The sequence below is a fragment of the Pungitius pungitius genome, chromosome 19, assembly GCF_949316345.1.
Source record: "Pungitius pungitius chromosome 19, fPunPun2.1, whole genome shotgun sequence".
NCBI classification, from domain to species: domain Eukaryota; kingdom Metazoa; phylum Chordata; class Actinopteri; order Perciformes; family Gasterosteidae; genus Pungitius; species Pungitius pungitius.
Genome location: NC_084918.1, coordinates 4,300,210 through 4,320,731, shown reverse-complemented (window position 1 = coordinate 4,320,731; position 20,522 = coordinate 4,300,210). Strand labels below are relative to the sequence as shown.

Sequence of the window (20,522 nt, the reverse complement as noted above, 5' to 3'; positions counted from 1 at the left end):
GCGTCTGTGCGTCCCGGCCGCCCACTCAGTCCGCTTCTCCAAAAAGTTCCCCCTGCGAGGGTACCATGCGCCCCCCTCCGCCCCCCCCCCCAACAAAAGACCGCGGCTTCAACGCGGAGATGAAGAATTAGCCCCCCCTAAAAAAAGAAGGGGGGGGGGAGAAAAAAAAGGGAGAGTCGGAGAGAATAAGAAAAGGGAGAAGAATGTTGGATATGCCCGCCTGATTTTCCGAGCCTCGGAAGAATGTGCAGAAGCCCCACTAGTGAGTCCTTTCAGCGCCTCTGTGCCAATGAAAAGAGACGGGGAGGTGGCGGGGTTGGGTCTTTTTTTTTTTTTTTTTCTCCGCGATCATTTAGTTAAGGCTGAGCCCCTCCTTATATTCAGCGGCTCAGGAGTCCCCCGTCCATTGCACATGTCATATCCACTGGTTGCTATAGCGATGCCTCCACATGTTGTCGACAGTGAATGTTCAAGGAGCGATGCCTGGCTAATAGGCTTGCGGGCCGAGGGGCGATGTGAATGGACATAGGGCTAGACACTCATTTGTTGAGCTACTAGGGGTCTCTGTGTTTGGTGTGTGAATTGCTGTTTTCTCAGGCTTTCCTTTTCCTCCGCTCCCTCTCCCAGGGATTCAGCTATGTGAGCAGAATAGGGGAGATGGGGCAGTCTATTCTTCAAAGTGTAGGCTTTTGCATTCAAAGCTGAAGTGAGCCTATAATAAGAGGCTACCGCACAGTACAGTAGTTGTAAACTATATGAATGCGGCATTGGGTGCACTCTGAAAAATACTCAGCCTAAAGTAAATTGCGTATAATTGGCTCAGTCTTTTCTCTTCCCTCCAAGATCGGACGGAATAAAGGAAAAAAGGGAAAGGAAAATTGCAATTTTAACAAGTTTTAAAGATAAAACTCGCCAAAAAAAACCTATCCTAATTAGCAATCAGTCTGAAAAAAAAAGATCCAATGGAGAGCAACAGCTGCACTTAGCAGGGAGAGAGAGAGAGAGAGAGAGAGAGAGAGAGAGAGAGAGAGAGAAAGGGGGATTATGGAGAGCACACGGAGAGAAAAGGAGAAAGAACAAGAAAAGGGGCGGTGAAGAGAGGAGAACAGGGGTCCTGTCAAATGCAGATGACGAGTCTTGGGGAGGGAGGGGGGGCTGTGTGACGGGGAGAGGGGGTGGGCTCTCCAGTTGATTTTTTTTTTTCCTCCATTCAGAGAGCACCCCCTCCTCTTCTCTATTGTCCCTCTGTGTGACAGCTGGAGTTGGCAATGTGAAGGGGGGAGAACAAAAAAAACAGAAAAAAAAAAACAGCTCGCTGTCCAGCCTTGGTCCGGGGGGGCCGCGTCGGACACCACCCCACCTTCAGCGAGCAGAGCCCACCGGGCGGCCCGCGGACAAAGTCTGAAGCAGAACAACTTCCCGCTACAACAAGGCTGCATAACTAAAATAATGAATGCATTTGGTCATTTTACACTGATTTTGTTCCTTCCAAAAATGACATGGGGGAGGGGGCGGGGGGGGGGACGACCACACTCTTTACGTCATGCTCTCTGCACACTTGCATCCTCATTTATCAGGAAGTATTCTGAATCCACATTCAGCCCTGGCGCCTGCGGCGGGGCACAAAAAAATGGTGCGCCATTTTTTATTTTGTGTAGCATTCAGGTTTGAGTCAAAGAAAAGAGTCCTCTGCAGTGCTCGCTGTTGCACGGATGCAAGATGGATGCGAGAGTAACGCATGGTGGGAGACTTTTATCACGGAGGGGGGAGGGGGGGGGGTTTGCTATTGGAAAGAAAGAAATAATGCCTCCGGAAGTTAATCCCCCAGAATATCAGCTCCCTACGTTGAGTCAACCACACGATCGTATCTGTGGTCTCTGGTGAACTGGAAGAGAGAGCCCTGCTCACTGTTTCTCCTCCCAGATACCCCCGGTCACCCACCTGTCAGCCGCATCTAAATCCACGCTTTTTCCCGAGCCGGCGTGTTCCCCTGACACCACAGCGGCTGAAAAAGGAAAATGTCTACCGAGAACCCGACACAATCTCTACCTTCTCTGTGAAGGGAAGCTTCTGACTTTGGCACTTTGGTTGTTCTCCGTCACTTGAACCCTTTTTTCACACATTCCGAACCACCGCTGCGCACCACGAATTTCACAACTCATGTCACGTCCTCTGGCGAGGCCGTTGCTAATGGTTATCACACCAGGGAGGTCTGACGTGCATCGATTCATCCCCCCCCACCTGCTACAAGCAGTCAAATTCTGCAACGCACAGAAGTCGTTCTTATGGTCACTGGCGATATTCGCTGATGCTGTCAAGCCTCTTGAGTCCCACCGGTAAGTACTTCCTCGGGGTAACACATGTTCGAGCAGTCGGCCCGAGTCCTGCCAGGCTTATCCGTCCTCTCCTGCACTGCTCCGGTGACAACCTTCACATTTCTGATATAAAATTACAAAAAAAGATGGAAAAGTGGCGAGCGTTTTTTTTAAACAACGGGAGAAAGAGCTAAGCGGCACTGCCCCGCGTCGCTTAGAGAAGGGAGGGATGACGGATGTTAAACAAATGTCACGATCAAGTGCACCACCGGAGAGAGACATCCGCCTAACGCTGGTGCACGTGAGCCGGAAAAAAACAGGGATGGAGAGATATCTGGCTTAAATATTTGCTCGCACCCACAATTTTCGGGGGGAATCTGAGGGTGTGAAACCTGCAACGACTGTGTAGCTGGACACGGAAAAGTTAGAGGTTGAGACGTGTTGAAGGAAAACAGGAGCCTGTGGACCACAGAGCAATCACAGTGTAACGATATCAGCATGAGGCTAATGCAGTTTACACTGCTGCTGTACAAGCATGTAACAGCTGCAGGGTGTACCTGCAGACTTAACCAACTTGTGATGCCGCCACGCGAAGAATAGTCGCGGTTTCTGCTCGGCTCTTTTAAAATAGGTTGCAATAAATTATTCATAATAATATCTGAGCAAGAGTGTTGCTGCAGCTCCATTTGGGAAGGTTTTGGGGGATTAGCTTTGAACCGTAAAGCGGAGAGAAATGTATGCAAAACAAAACACATTTGGGTCTTCTGTTCATCTCTTTATCAGATTCACCTTGTTGAAGTGATATTAGAAGATGTGCGTGAAAGAAAGATTTATCCCTATCTGTGCTCCTGCTCTTTAGTTATAAAATGCTTTGTTTTGACGCTTGCCTTTAACATTTGTAATGAAACAAAGGCAACATTTAAATGTGAAAACCTGTCTACTTGGATTTTAAGTACAACAATGTAATTATGGTATGTTTTTTAGTTGGTAGCGTGCAGTTTGATTTTGCCTGCCATGGCATAAAATAGCACTTACAATGAGATTAAATATCACAGGTGACACCTTGCTCTCCCATCTTAACTGCTTTGCATACATCACTCACGGTGAGGTGCAGGATCGTAACAGTAGGTGAAATGCTTTAATGAATTGTGTCTCCTGTGTGTGTGCAGGGAGAGACAAGAGAGAGAGAGGGGAACACCACATTTCCTAATGGAGGATGTTCAAAGACACAAAAAGGTCCCATTTCTGGGTTTTACTTCTGGAAACATTTGAATTGCTGTGTTTAATGTTCATCACTTGCTCAGGGAGGAACCATTCAAAGCCTGTGTGTGTGTGTGTGTGTGTGTGTGTGTGTGTGTCAGCCATGTCATTCTGGTATTTTCCCCAGATGGGCTTGTTCAAATAGACCTTTCTTATGTGAATCCCAGCCCAGGCGTTGCCCATGCCAAGTAGTTCAAAGCAGCACACATCAAGGTAAATGTTATGCCTGTCATCTTGACTATATTTAAAGCAGAGGCAAACCCACACACACCAACAACAATGTGCACTTCAAAAAGAGTAGCGTTGCGGCGTTACAGCCCGGAGTAGAAAATACAACCGTATCTGTAGGATGATAGAAAATGTTGTTTTAATCTGTAAGCATGGCCACAAAGCAGCACATATCTAATGCTGAATTAACAGCTAAAACACATTTAATTGATTGATTAATAATGGTTTCTAGGTTGAGGGACGAACAGGGGACATTCTAATGGACTGATCCGTATCTGATGGTGTCAAGAGGTCAGCCGAAAGCCTGACACGTGCAGTTTACTTCCTAAAATGTTGTGGTAATATTTTATACAATTCTTTCTTTATTTTAGGTCTGAGTTTTTATTTCAGGCAGAAGACAGATGACTTTTTAAAATGTTTGTTTACAGTTGACTCATCTGGCAAAGAAGCGAGCATCCGAACAGGTTGATGATCCGTGTGAAAGGCCCGGAACCACAGAGACAGCGTTGCTCATGCGGTGCGGTGTAGATAAGACAGTGGACCGTTTGTCGACTCATAATGCTTTTAAAAAAATAAAAAAAAAAACACATTCAGCACTACGGACAGCGCAATGGATTTATGAACACAAGGTTTGCCTACTGATATTTCACAGCCAAGTTTGGGGCCATGGAGTCCAAACTGGATCAATGAGGCAGACTAACAACCCCCCTCTGGCCTGGGCCCACTAACCCCCCCCCCAAGATTAAACGTTAGGTTGTGTATTCATAGGCCTACGCCATATGGTAAGGTAGTTGGCTTCAGATTCCAATGACTACAGTTAACGGCTGATAAAAACATTGCTTACAGGTTAAAAAAAGAAACGACCCCCCCGAGCTTTTTAAATTAAGAGTCTTGCTCTCTCTTCGCCCCCATGCACACTGCAACATGTGGAGGAATCCAAAGCTTGGCCTCTTGTGAATAATTTCCTAAGCTGTGGGAGATGTCTAACAAACTTGTTATTAAAGCCAATTTTAATGCGCAGTTAAAAACACACACACACACAAAAAGCTGAGTGGTTATTAAAGAATAGCTTTATATAACAGACCCCCCTTCAAAAGGCTCCTTTCACTGCAGCCATTTGACATGTTAGTGCAAGGCAAACACAGGTGCAATTAAAAACATTAATCATAGCCCTGTTCCATTTAGGTGGACCACTGCCCCGGTGTAGTGCGCGCTGGCTCACTAGCAGTGAGACACTAAATGGAGTGAGGCCATCATTAACTCGATCAATTACACATGGGTTTTCCTTGCTATGACATTTCAAAATGGCTGCTGTGAAAAGGAAACCTGCACTGATGTGGTTCAGTCCAGAAGAGACCAAGTTGTCAACTATATTTGTGAAAGTGGAGTTGATTTACTGATCCATTTGTTAAACTTAACTGCTGACTAGTTTGAGCTAATGCTTTTTCTACCGACAATAGCAATATGTCTGACGAGAAAACTGTAGATGTTTGCTTAAGTGAAGCAAAAATCAATTAAAAGAAGTTTGCAAATGGTGCTCACACTTTCATTTGTTATTATTATTATTATTAAAGCAGAATCAACTCTTGCACTCTGGTTCAACAGAGAGAGAAAGAATGGCGTTCAAGATGTAATTATCTTTAGATCTCATGATGCTGTGGGTAAAAAGTCATTAAGACACCAAATAAAAGGGTCAGGTCCAGAGTATGATCCCGGTATTCTAAGACCCAACCCAATCACGACAGGGAATTGAAGGCAATACTTCATTTTATTGTGTGAAAAGATAAAAGAAGAACCGCCACTGAAAATCAACTCGTCCACGGTCAGTAGTGGCGAAGCAAACAGGGATGTTTTAATTGTTTTGTTTGAATAGAATCCACACTACTTTTAGACCATTAGGTTCTCGGCTGGCTCCTTTTTTTATCTTGGGAAGAGATAAAACCGCAATTAATTTTGAAAGGACAGAAAACAGTAAGACAATACATCAAGTCGCACATGAGTGGGGGCCTGGGGAACGTGGGCTGCCGCGAAATAACAGAGGTAGTCAAAGGTAGCATTCATAATTGAAACCCCAGTCCCCTGAGACCTAGTAGGCTGGTGGACTCTGATACTGAGACTGACAGCAAAAGGGACAAAGAGAAGAGGACAGCGCAGAGTGACTTCACGGGTTCAATAGCCTTGGTCCTCTCAAAACATCTAAAAGCCTCTGAAGCATCTATCTGTGGCTGTTTGAAGATACATTTAGTGCAGCGGTGGAGAATTTGATTGTCCCAGGAGTTAAAAGTCCCCCGACCATCCCGCATAAGTCAATTGAGGTTGAGCATCAAGACACAAAAAAAAAATATGTATATTATGCGTAAAATACACATGAAATAACCTCACACTCGACGTATTCTGATGTCCCGATTCTGGTGGACTGGAGCAAAACACGCTGGATTCACTTAACAGGACAACCGCTGCCACGTGCCACCAACTGCACCTTCGGTGCCGCTCGACTCGCGGCATATCGCTGCCGCCTGCCGCGGCATACGCCCCAGTGATCAGCTACAGCTCGCGTAAGTGAAGACGTACATGAGGACCCACAGGAGGCGGCGCGTGATAGGCCATGCGCGGGTTGGAGGGGGTGGGGGGGGGGGGGGGGTCGCATCCCCGTTAGCGCACGCGGCCGCAGCCTCATGAATTCTCATCAGTGTCTCCATTAAACATTTTTTTTCCCCCCGCTGTCACCATGACAACACCGGGCCCCGGCGTGCGCCCCACGGGGGGGGGAGGGAAAGGCGCGTGTGCCTGTGTAACCCCAGGGGTTACTTAGGGGGTATTTCTTGGCACGGCCGGCCCGACACCCCATACCTCGCCTCCAGACGCGGGAGGGGGCGGCTGGTTGTCGGGGGGGGGGGGGGGTTGAGGAGTGGCAGGCGGCCAGGAAGGCAAGATCTGTTCCGGCGGCGATTGACTGGCACTGGCTGCGTCTGGACGGCAGGCAGGCGCTCTGATTTCTCTCTTTAATTACCGCAAATCGGAGGTGGCGAGGCCCATGCTAATGGAGCCGCACCAATCAGCTGGGAGGAGAGTCCTCTCCGCCGAGCCGAGCCGACACTCGAGCCCGCCTTTTTCGGCTGTCTCACTTCTCCCACTGCTTTTCACGCCGCCACCTCTGACAACAATGCAAAGTGAGGCCGATCAGAAGTTTTAAAGAGGCAGAAGGAAACATGATTCATGTCAAGATTTTGATTGCTCTGTAACATAATAATACGTCGAGGGCTCATTATTGTAAATGCATGTAATCAGTGGCGCCTATTTCCAGCGGCAAACATAATTACATGGCTTTTTGTGAAGATGTGGTGATGTCTGGTTTTTCCCTCCTTCTCCAAAGTGAATAATGTAATGAACAGTGTTCATGGATCATGGATTGCCGAGATCCTTTTGCCTTTTGTTTGAGTGACAATGAAATGTTACTCCTTCCATCAGTTATTTATGTTGATGAAGCTATGAGTTACACATTTCACGTCTTCTTTTTCCACTTGTGGAGCCATTTGTCCGTGTTCTTGATCTAATGTGCATTGATACGTCAGTTTTAGTCTCTTCTTATATCTGTCAGATACGCCGTCGTGCATGTTTTTAAGCTGCAGGCATGTTACTGTGCTCAGGTTAAAGTATTATTAAGGCTTGGTGGTGCAGCAGCTTCCCGGGTTTTCCTATTTTTATGCAGAGATCCACCTGCTCTCCGTCAGGTGTCAGCTGCATCTGTGCATTTGGCGGCACGACGCGACATGATGAGCATGTTTGTGAATGTAAATAGACATGTGGGCAGCCATGTGATGCGTAAAGCAGAAATCCCATCACAGCAGGACAATCCTCCAGTTGACAGCACACTATCCGATGTTTGATCTTTGAATCTTTTTACCTTCACATACACACCCACGTATGCAACGATTGCATCAAATATTTGGCCGAAAGACTACATCCAGAGAAGCAAACACATTTATAAAAAGTCTTCACTACATGACTTAACCTCTTTGTTTTAATATTAATTACCAAGTTGTACATGTTTTAACATGTATAATCTACAGCATATTTAAATATTCACCACCACGTTTAAATATTGACAGGCCACCACAGCGGAGTATTTTAAAGCGGTGAACACAACCAAGAGGCAGAGTGGTCCAGTTTAATTTCATGCTTTATCACCCCAAATGGAAGATATTCATACACTCTTCATGTCAAAGACCATAACAGCGTATCAAGCAATTTAGTTGACCTTCCTATGCAGAAAGTAACTAGCGGTTATAGCAGGATTCACGATTGTAGTCAATTAAAGTCAATACATGATGATATGAAAATTGATTATATTTAATTTGCTTAGAGCAAAGTGGTTTCCATACTTTGTGCTCACTGAGCAATAATTAATCTGCTTCATATCAACCACAAACTCAAAATGTACGACTACGACTAACTGGATCAACAGAGTATGTTTGTAAATGCGTCTTTACCTAAACATCACACCTCTCTAGAGATACAATTGTTCAGTGTTTGGGATTATTACTTTTTTATTAATCCTTTGGAAAACACTTGTGTTTTCGGTTTCGGCAGCAACATCCCCTCCAAACTCCTCTCTTCTCAACGCAAAACCCCTTAGAATCTTCCTCAAAGTGCTCCATACTGAACTCGACAGGCCGTTTTGTTGCCACGTTAAAAAACGATTACCACGGGCCACCGCTTGGCCTGCAGCAACCGCTTCCTCCCCTCCTCCTCCCCCCCGCTGCCGTCAACGCGAGGGCGCCAGGTGCGCTATGCAAGTAGCCGCATGATAAATGGCAGCAGGTGAGAGCGCCGCGGCGGGCACCCGGAGCACCGTGGCCCCTGCGTCCCCGCTGCCGGTGTCCCTTGGCATGCGGCTCGTCAGGCTGCAAATGGCAGCCGCATCCCCCTTGAACGCTGACATTTAAAACCTCTGCCATGCCATCCAGCTGTGGACACCACAGGTCCCTGCCCCCCCCCCCCCCCTCACTCCCCTACCATGGCTCCTAGCCCTTAACCCCGCCGCGGGTGCTGCCAGGCGCTTCTTCTAGCGATGCAACGTAGAAACACATCCGAACGATGAAGCCCGCCTCTAAGTAGCCATCAAGTACCTACTCATTAGCCTTTAGCTTCATTGTTGAATCTTAACAGCTTCAAATAGGACACTTGGGTCCGACAGCAGTGGATGCAACATGAACAAAACATGAACGAAACAGATGCAGCTCGTTTTTGGTCAACAATCTAATCAAAAGTAAACATCGATGCTCAGAGGGCAAGATGTCAGAATCCTCAAAAGAACCTCCACTTTCTGCTGACATTTAGACAGGAATCCACTCAACAAGAGGCAGAATTTGAAATTCCTCCCGTGAAAGCTGTTGTCCAAGATGCAGAAGAACAGCACATGTTGCATTTTTAAAAACAACTCTGACCAGAAACATCACGGTACCAAGTGGTATCGGAAAAAAACTCGTTCAGTTTAATGCAAGTGGGATTGGACCTCGAGCTCCAACTCATATAGTCTTCATCGGCTATTTATTTATTTATATATATAGATATATACACACACACACACACACACACACACACACATACAGTATTTAGTCAATCTCGGGTCCAAGATTTTAAAATGCAAATATCATATGGTTTCCATTGTCATATATGATAGTAAAGAGAATGTTGTTTGGTTTTTGGTTGAATAAATAAGGAAGGAAGGAAGGAAGGAGGAAGGCTTTGAACTAGAGACCTTATAGTTTCAAAGAAACAGTGAACCCTGAGTAATATTGTGAGAAAGAGAGGAGATCAATGACGTGTTTAAAGCACCGATCTGTGCGAAAGGATTTCATCAGTGAATTAAACTTCAGTTTGATCTGAATCCCCACAACGGCTGCAAAGCCACCTCGGCCTCGACTCGTATCTTATTTCATCGCATTCCATCCGAAAGGTCTGAAGATTTGCCCTTTAACACCCGGCGTCAGCTACACGCGGCAAAAGCACCTCTTTTCAACAAAAGCGCCGGAACATAAAAGAAGCGAAAAGGATGGAGAGTAAACACTTTACATTCGGACGCTCGTTAAAAAAAAAAACAGCAGTTCACCCTCACCCGGGGGGGGGGGAAGCACACGTCATGATACAAAGAGGCAAAATACCAGACTGCATGGCACGGAATCAAAGGCGTTTCCGCGGCCCAAAGGTCAGGTGATGGTAAAAGGTTGCCGAGGAACGGAGCTGCTGGCCGGTCCTTTCATCAGCGGGGGGGGGGGGGGGGGGCAGCTGGAGTCTCCAAAGAGGCGATGTTAACTCGGGGCTGCAGGCACAGTGGGGCTGCTCCAACATGACATTTCACATACAGATCTGCCGCCGTAATGGCATTTCAGCTACTTTTAAAGCAGCCAGATTGGCCCCTCCTGCACTGGTGGACATTTTTGTAAGGCAACGATTTTTCTTTCATTTATTTGGGTTTATTACAGCGTTCGAAGGAGATGGGTGACAGGCTGTCAACGCCAGGGCCAATGCGGAATTGATCCGGTGAAACGTATGCGCACAATGTACAGTACACGTATACGTACTAATACAAACACCACCACGGGTGGGGAACATGTCCTGCAGTGCGGCCGAGCCACTAGCTTTCCCTCTGATGTTCCAAACTCGCACTTAAGTGAGAATAATCTTGGAACAAAATTAACATAAAAATGTATTTTTCCCCCATCTTGTGACGGACAGCATGGGGAAAGCGTGTTTTGAAGTAAAGCATACATCCGTGCCGTTACAGGATCAATTTGTACGACTCACAATAATTTATTTATTTCAGTATCCGTCTCTTCTCTCCGGTTGCAAATGGTCAGTGGGTTTTTTTTTTTCTCCTTTGAAGTCCCCTCTGATGTGATTTGTCCCATTTGCTCGCAGCAATTGCATTTGCTGATGGTTGCACATGGTATTTGTTGTTAAGTGCTTTATGCTACAATACTGGGGCGATTAAAGGAAAGCAGAATGCACTGATATTGCCTGACAAGAGCATGGAATAATTTTTTTTTTTTTAAGTATAAATTATTATTCATGGGAAAAAGTTTTACAGCAAAACAACAAAATGCTAATGCAATGTGATCATCCCTGAGCCGGAATTTATTGGATCATATTGAGTTCAAGGATGACTGTTAAAATGTGTTCTTTGTTGCTAAAATGACTATTTCATTGTAGCAGAATTGACATTTGATGATCTAGTGTGGAGACAATCAACCGAGGGTATAGTATATTAAATGTCCATTTACGACAGAAGCAGGGAAAAAAAAAACCATGATTTAAAAAAAAGGTTTTGCCACCGTAGTGAGTCGGCGAGGCTGCATTTGCTTGATTGTACTTGTTGAGTAAATATCATACTATAGCATGCTCACATGTCACAGAATGTACGGGGTCGCCATCTTACGTTAGCATGCTAACATTTGCCAGTTGGCGAGTAAAGCCGGTATTTGATAATAATCAAAAGAACTATTCATCACAATGTGAAAAAAAAACACCTCCACATGTAGATAGTTTATTAAAAAAAATCTTACTGTACAATAACATTTGTTGCACCCTAATGTCTTGTCACATTCACAAGCCTTGAAATCCGTAGCGAGGGGGCAATAACTACAGATGACCTGCCTCTGAGAGGAGCTTTGCCTCTGCCCTTACTTCTTTGATTAGAACGGGAGATTTTGACCATCATGAAATTCAAACGCTGTCGAGGACTACTGTACATTTGCACATGCATGCACACAGACGCACACACACACACACACACACGTGAACAGTGCAGAGACTCGCAGGCTGCCGTATGTGTTTTACGTTTAGCGGTTGAATGACCAGTTGACAAGCAGCTCGGGGGAACTTGATGCTTAATGAGGACCTCTTCACATAAGCTTTTTGCCGGAGTCATCCTGAACATGAAAACGCCGTCAAAATGTCAACGAATCTTAAATTGACCACCAGTTTAATTACACAGGGACCATCCAAAGCCGGCAGGTCTGATGTGGAAACGTGTGCATCCAAATCGCAGTGTATCGGAATGGTTATTTTTGATTCATAGTTATGCCTTAATAGCCATCATGACTCAATAATAGGAATGGTAAAACATTGAGCTCCTCGGGCATTAGAGATGTGGCATTGAACACGAGGCCTTTGTGTGCGTACATAAGCAGCCACTACGGGATCTCTCACAGATGGAATATAGCGTTGGGCTGTTGGGAGCACCACTACTTCTCCGGGTGAGGAACGTACTTTCGGGCACTCAGACAGAGTGCCCGAAAGTACGTCAAAACAAAATGGAACAATGTTCATTATTTTATACACACCACTCGGTCTTCTCACAGCGGTGCTCTCGTTTTAGCGGAGGGCGTCGGATTGGATTGAGGAAAGTCTGCACAGATAGCAGGGGCCGGCTACCCTAAGGCTGTAAAAATCATTTCAGTCGTTGTTTCCGAGGCCCACAGCCTGCAGCAGCGGTTGAGAGGCAGAGGCCACGTTATATCTGTTAAAGACTTTTGTTATTCCACAGGAAATTCTTCTGCTGACTCACATCAATATAAATAATTCCCAGCCTCTCCGCTTGCAGCAGTCATGCCGGGTCCATGACTGACAGCGAAAGTAACTCTTTTGCATAATGCCGAGTCACTGTCTCATGCGTGGGGGGGGGGTTTCTATTCACCGCCCACCCCCCCCCCCCCCCCCCCTGTTCAGGAAATAATGTATGATATGATGCGCTAGGTCTCATTTCCACAGTTAAAATCGCTAAGTGACGTTAGCGTGAGTGCTCATATGCTACATGTGTGTCTACCTTACACAAATGGTTTGAGTGAGTCACTGCAGAGCCAACCACGCATTTCTTTCTTCTTCGTTTCTCCCCCCCCCATCTCATAGTTTTTCACACCTTTCCAGGACTCACAAATTGGTGTGAGAGGACCTTCTTTGGTCTCTTGTGGTTCCACGAGAGAGCAGCTCCCGCTCGGAGGACAGCTGTTACAAGAAGGGGGGGGGGGGGGGGACATTGATTATGCCCCACACGTACAAACATTATTTAAGATAAACAAAGTAGGGTTTTTTTTTGCTTTTTTTCTTTCTTTAAGAAGCCGACTTGCCAGCGATCTATAATAGAGTAGATATTTCTCGGCCTATTGATTGATGCCTCCTTCCCCCTACTTTGACATTTGCTTATCCTCGTCCCCATCTACCGCTATCGACGTTCGCTCTATCTGGACATCTTCCTAAGCTGTTTTGTCATTTGTCACCTCTTAAATGAAAACGGAAGAGGGGGGGGGGGGGGGGGGGGGGGGTGGCACATTGATGGTTTCTTGTGGAAAGAATACTGTCTGTGGAAAGCTTAGCACTGAAGCTTTGCTTAATTCCCAATGTATACCTCTTGTGAATTTTATCCAGCTGATCTCCATTTTTGCCACTAATAATAAGAAGAGCCATTCCGCCACCTCCGAACATGCATTCCCTCATAGCTGTGTTCAATTTACTGCAAATTCACTGAAAGCAGCCTTTTGGGTTAACACCTTTTAAACTAATGTATTTTAAGGGCCTACTCCGCAGGCGCTCTCTTCGTCGGAAGCCACTTGACCCTTAACCCTTTACCAAAGTTAACCCTCGACTCCACGCTTCCTGATTCACACACACGCTGTTGCTAATAAAACACTGAATGTTTTCAGGGTTTTTACACGCCAGCTCTCTATTTGCAGTACAGTAAATGCCGCACTTCCTTCACACGAATTTCTACAAACACAATCTGGCGTAGATTTTCTCCCCCACGAGGCGGAAGAAAGATCCCTTCTTTCCTCTCCTCTCCCTCCCTCCCTCGCCCTGGCTCCCGTGGAGGGGCTATTATTGCGGCTAATTATCTACAAATAGGCCCGATATGACAAACACATCCCTGTACCAGTTCTGGCAAAGCACGGGAATCAGTCTGAGCGGGGATAAAAGAACGAAAAAGAGGCGAGGAGAGGCAGACAAAGGACGGGGGACAAAAGTCACGGTGGAGAAAAAGGAAGAAGAAAAAAAAGAAGTGAATCAGAGATAATTGAGAAGAACGTGAGGAAGACACAATGTGGAATAAGATGAGAGAGAATGTGGCGCTAAAAGAGATATAAGTGGGAGGCAGATGGGCAAAGAAAGGCAGCGAAACCAAAGGGAGAAGGCGCAGGAGGGAACCAACGGCAGGGAAATGATCTCGTCTGTGCCCTGCGTGGCGGCCGTTGCCAACGGAAACCGCCCTGCGACGATGCACGGGCCACATCCAGTCAGCTCCCGGCGTGCCGCCTCGTGATCGGGGCAGCTCTGGGGGGGGTCTAAGGCTGTCTGTCTCATTTCCATAGAGAAACTCATTTACCGGGCCAACAGCGAGGGCCAAGACGCATCAATGGGCGCTTGATTGGATCCTCAACGCTGATACATATGAATATTTATCAGTGTTCAATGAAAACACGTTCACTCTCCTTTCATCTGGATCATCCTGAGTGTCCTCCTGCTCTCCACTTAATTCTTCCCAATGAATGTGTCACAGGAGCATCGGGGCTCCAGACAAAGTGACAGCACTCAGGATAATCTGGTTATTGTTGCTCTGCGTCGAGGATCAACACTTTACTTTATGTTTCGCGAGATGCATCGCGCCTTTTCTCTTTCATTTACCATGGTGACAACACCTCTCAGGGAAATGAACACGGGGAGGGGGGGGTGGGGGGTGGGGACGGTGTAATCAAAGCAGAGCGCATTAAAGGGATGTGTCTTTGCAGTGCGTCGCTGCTGCAGATTAGTGTTTGGCTGCACAAATGAAGCTGCAGGTGTGATCTGAGTGCCAAGACGAGTTGGGTTCACCGAGTGACTCCTGTCCCATGTGTCCCAAAACAAAGAGGACACCACACAATGACAAGCACATCGCCCCTCTCTCTCTCTCTCTTTTTTTTTTTTTTTTCTTTTTTTACACCCGGAGCACACTAACAGACATTTACAGCGAGTGCAACTTACATCACTAACTCCAGCCTCCACTATCTTCAGGCCAGTCTCCTTCTCCAGCTGCTGCTTCTCTTGGACTGCACAAAGTGGGGAGACAAAAGCAGAGGAGGCGCGTCGGATGACAGAGTAGCAGATTTTACAGTTCCGGAGGCAAAAACAAGTGATCAGTGAAAACTGAGAATGATGAAGCGGATGGAGCGGGTATGAGTCAGATGTCAGACCGCTCATAGCAAATGACCATCGCCCCCCCCCCCCCCCCCCACACACACACACACACACACACACACAGAGAATAATCTGCAGGGAATGACAGCATCTGTTCTCCAGCTGACAGGAGTCTGTTGTGGCCCTCGGAGGAACGATGTTGTTTGGGCAGGCGGGCTTCGGTAGGCGGGGTTGCGCGGCTGTGTGACGACAACAGGCGACAAGTCGTTGGAGATGGACGCCGGGTACAAATGCCCGAACGCAACCAAAGTTGAGCCGGGTCTCAACTTTTTCTGCTGTTCTCTCAACCCTCCGCCATGCGGTTCCAAGCGCTATGTCATGACTCGCTTCAACCAGCGCTGGAGCAACACTTTCCCATAATGCAGCTGTCCACGCCCGGCCGTTTTATGGCCTTTCGTTCCTCGTGGTGCGAACACAGCTCCGGGCACGACGGCGCTTCAGACTGCGTGTTAATGCCGGAATGTTAACATGCTGATGGATAAGCTGGATTTGTGGTTGACGCGAAGAGCTTAACGGGGGGGGGAGAGACGGTGTGATTTATTGCTTGTTGTCGGATTTAACCCGCCGATGTCTCCACTGCAACAACTACACGGATGCATTGTACAAGGCCCGGGTCGTGTCGGCCAGGAATTTTTATTCCCTGCCTTTACTTTTTTTTTTACAAATGCTTTGAAGAGCAGCGCTATAAAATATGTAAGTTGTCTTGCATTGTGACTTTTTGATGAATTTTTCTATTCATCCTATGAGGGACATTCATGTCTTTTGAAAGCAGTGCATCCAATAGCTGACATTCAAACAGAACCTCATGTTTCCCCGTAAGAAAATACGCTCAGAGATCATGAAAATCAATAAGTATAATAAAAGCTCCATGAGTCGCGGAATCTCCTAACTGAAATATTTCAGTTTGGGCCAAAGTGGTGGACATAGACACAGCGAATACAAATCGACCGTTATCTTCCCGCACGTAGAGTCCGACCTGCTGAATCATGACCGTTACTAGGCAGACGAAGTGCTTGTAGATTCACAGTACACAATAACTTCAGCTTCTGCCTTTGTTCTCGCAGTAATTAATACAACAGGCGCGTTTGAGCCACAGATCTATTGATCTAATCAAATATGGCATCCGATTTCTAAAGCTTTGCTCACAAAAGATTTTCTCATGCAAATCAAACCAAAGTGAGGCGATGTTAAATTTCCCTCCTGTGCTTAACGGCCCTTCCTCACTTTGATGGAGACGTTTATATTGAAAAACAACATCAAAAGGGGCCCTAAATAGATTACGTCAAATTATAGAGTGCGACAAAAAAGATGGAGCATAATTTTAATTGGGTTTGTTAGCATGTGAATGTGATTGGTAATGGAGGGAAAGGGAAAAAGAAAAGTGAGAGTTAAAGAGAGGAAGAGAAAGCGAGCAGGTCCTTTAAATCCCATTTCCCCAGATGAAGGCTATGCAAATGACCCTGAAGAGCTGCATGCACCCCACCTCACACTCCAAATTTCGGCAAGGGCCTTTTTAATTAGTATTTTAATCTATCCCAATGATTCCACTCTGGCCACAATGTATGCGGCATTCCATCTAATTAAGCACGCTACTTTTAGGAGAATCATCCATCTCCCTCGCTCTCCCTACCGCCCCCCCCCCCCCCCCCTTTTCTGGTTATTAAGGCTCCAGAAAACATTGATCATCGTATCATCTCATCGACATGGCAGCGGAGGGCACATCTTATATTGTAGCTGTCAGTCAGAGGTTTCTAAATGATGACTAAAAAGGAGGATAAAGGAAGAGGCGAGAGAGCCGGAAAGGTCAAATATACATGCACATTCAAATTAGAGTGCCGCGCAGAAAAGGAAGGTAACACGAGGAAAATCTTCCCCCCTCACCGAGAGCGTCTTCTCCAACTCATTTCCATTCCAAGTTGCCACCCCCCGTATTTAGTCCGACATATTGGCACTTCACACACAGCTACAGTACCTGCACAGTCCTGGCGCTATTTTTACGAGAGGGGGTAATGAGCAAGGTAATTGGGGCCCAGCTGGGTGGGGGGGGGGGGGGGGGGGGGGCGCGTAGGTGTCCGGGGCGAGGTGAAGCCGCTAAAAAGGTCACGCCGCGTTTTTTGGTCCTAATGAGGACCCCTCTGGGGTCGCAACACATCACGAAGTCAGACTGGGAACGATTAGTGTGGATATCAACACGCGCGGCGCGCGCCCGTCACGGCGGCCCGGCAGCTGAGGTTTTGACTGACAAGCTGACATTAACCGCCTCGCGGTGGAACCAAAGGAGCCCGAAGGTCGGTATTTGCTTGTGAATCAAAGCTTGAGGGCTCTCCACTCAACCTGAGGGAAAGGACGGCCCCAACGGCGGCCACTTTAAATGTAAATACGATGTACTTGCAGGGCTCATCGGCTGCTAACTGGATGGAGAGAGATTCCAGCCAATGGATGGCTTGGTCTGTTGGCTGACTGTACCCACAGCATCTCTCATTGGTCACCCCCGATATTTACCTCCAACTGGAGATCACCCTCTTTCTCTTTTTTTTTTTTCTCGCACTCAGAGAAATTTTGTAAGCTTCAAATTAGGCAGTGTGGAAAAGACATGTCAGGACTCATTTCAAAAGAGGCTCTTGCAGGCATTTTAATGTGTGTGATTGTATCTGGACCGACTTCTAATACCGAGATCTGATCGCTGCGGCTGATTTAATCGTTTCAGTCTCAGAGTCACATTGAGTAATGTGATCTGATGTCCTGCAGGCAACAAACGCACAGCAAAGGCCGAAAAGGCATCGGCGTTCACATCTGCTATGTTTTCATGGGCTTGAAATCACATGAACATGTAATCATTTTACTGGAGATTATAAATTGCCCGATAACCAGGAACTATCCAAGACAAATACATTTTATGTGGGTGATTACTATCTAGTAAATGTCGTTAAATCACCTGGTGGCGAACATATAGTTTAGTGGCGAAGTCCGCCATGAACACGCTGGATTCGGATTGTAAAAAAGCACCAACAGGGTATCATGCAGCATCCACTCAAATCAGATTGACACTAGATGCATTCTTATGTTTTATATTATTACTGCTCCCAATGCAAATGGAACGTTTCCTCCTGCTGCATCTTTGCAATCAAGTGAGACCGGGTTGCTTTTACTGTGATCCTTCCACAGGAAACACAACGCATTCATTAGAGCTTAGCGTTGATCGGGTTTGGTTGTCATCAAAAATCTACAAAACAAGACAATGGTCATTTTGTGCCTTCTTCCATCATGTCACAAGACGGAGCAGCCAGATTTAGCTGTTAGATGAAGAGTTTGCCTCCAATTTCCAATTTTCTCTGCTGTTGCGTGAAACCATCGTTGTTGAAATAACGTGAGCTTGTTGGGCTGCACCAGACAGCCACTCAAAGTGTTTAATCCGACGACCGTTTCCAAATCAACCGCGACTGATCATTCAAATTAGGTGTTAAAAAGTAGACCCTTTTACTTGAAGTGATGTTTTATACAGACTACATAGAATACAGATGCATTAAATACCACTGAAGCATTTCAGTTGGAAGTGTGCCGGCTAAACAATATAAGTGCACTAAATGTAGATTTTAGGAGAATAAGTAGAACATTAGAAAAAAAACATTCGGCCCGGGTGAACGGGGAAGAACTGGAGAGTACTTGAAAAACTCGTCAAGAACTCTTTGAAGTTGAAGAAAGACGAGGACGAAAAGGCCATTTTAATCATCAATCTAAAGAATCCTCCAAAACATTGTTGACTTTCCTTGACACGCAGCCTAATGAAAGAAAACACACACACACACACACACACACATGAGGGCACACATTTAAGCGTGATTTTATGTGACCTCTAAATTGCTACGTAGCATATGTGCGCATCACAAATTATCCCGTGGCAAGATATAATTTGATTAAAATGTTTCTTTTTACCGCCATATGCTGCAAACTGAAGTGATTGTGCTCTCGTCATTATAGATTCCAAAAGCAATTGAGAAATGATTATCATGAAGTCATCCGAGCCTAAATGTATATTCATTTTCCTGATGGACGACGGGCTGGTTATTGTTAGAAGGGATATATATTCAGTACCAGGAGACAAATCACCGAGTGTAAGCTGTAAGTATTTTTGTATTTCGACATCGCAATGTCGCCTCTCTGCCTGACTGCCGGTATGTAGTTCGACAAAAATGCATATTCCCCCACCCCTCTGATTGATCTGTTAATATTGAATAAGATCCACATCCATTCCATCTGCCCCCCCCCCACCCCACACACACACTTCCCGGCTCCTCAGGTCGTCTATTCACCACTTCCATCGCTCCATCCGTCACTCCAACCAAACAAAATGAAAGTGTTTATTGCGGAGGAGGGCTGACGCTCACGCCTCTCCGCGGCCGTTAGCCTTATCAGCAGGCAATCACTACGATATTAAAGCTGCCATTCCTACCATCAAATTCCCCCTGCACATATGATGGCTGTCGCTATCGGAGCAGAGGAGGAGGAGGTGGAGGGGGGGGGAGGGAGGAAGAGGGAAGGAGACGGAGATGCACCTGATCTCTCCAACAGATAAGATGCACGGCAACCTATTTTCTCAGAAAGGAATCCAACAAGGGAAAGAAAAAACCACTGGTATTAATTTGGAGTAGGAAGAGCTGCAGAGCAGCGGCGCATTCATCGCATTTATGAAGCAGAACACGGATGTGACTCCTTTACCTGGACAGAGACACGTGTAGGAGGCGAGTGGTAAAGCTATCAAATGTCATAGAAGTCCCGACGATGTCTTTTGTCTTATCAGTAATAAAGTGTTTTTTGAATTTTGAGCACTACTTGATTGGATCAACAGAAAATTAAGCGACTACTTCATTGCGTATTGTGTGTGCCATTTTTTGATAGTCTACCATGTTAAACTCACAGCTTATAAACCAAATGATTGTCAAGTGAATCAATAATGAAAATAATTGTCTATTGCAGCCCTAACTTGATTTAGCAAGTACACAAAGCAGAGTAGGACATGTCCACATTTAGCACGGAGCATTGTTGGTTAATTAATGACAAATGTTGTTAATTTCATTCCTATTCACTGTCAAAAAATTTTGCACAGATGTGCGAGAGTAACGTATCGTCAACATCAATATTACCCCTCGCTCTAAAAGCGCTGGTTTATATCTAGAAGTAAAAAATAATTAGACGTAATCTAATTTAACAGCTAACCTTAATCCCTAAAAAGTAATTATAGCCAAATAATTAAACTGAAAAGAAAACAACCCATCTTCTCTCTCAGTACACCCAACGTGATGATAGCCGTGACTTCATTAGGCCTTAATGTCCAATCAGCAGTGCCAATCATACGCCAGCGTGTCTGTCACATGGCGGCGCCGCGCTGTTACCAGCAGGGGCCCTGGCTGCCTCACTGTTTATTCACCCCGATCGATCGCCGCCCCCCCCCCCCCGTGGATAAAGCCAACGGGGCCCCCAAACAATCCAACTGCT

The 20,522-nt window shown here is 46.2% G+C and overlaps 1 protein-coding gene across 1 annotated transcript in view; it reads right to left on the bottom strand.

The window, feature by feature from the left end:
* ptprn2 (protein tyrosine phosphatase receptor type N2) overlaps nt 1-20,522 on the bottom strand; it is a 99,022-nt gene that overhangs the window by 28,425 nt on the left and 50,075 nt on the right. Inside the window, 1 exon segment of the mRNA XM_062559239.1 lies at nt 14,817-14,881. Coding sequence (XP_062415223.1) covers nt 14,817-14,881 — 65 coding nt within the window.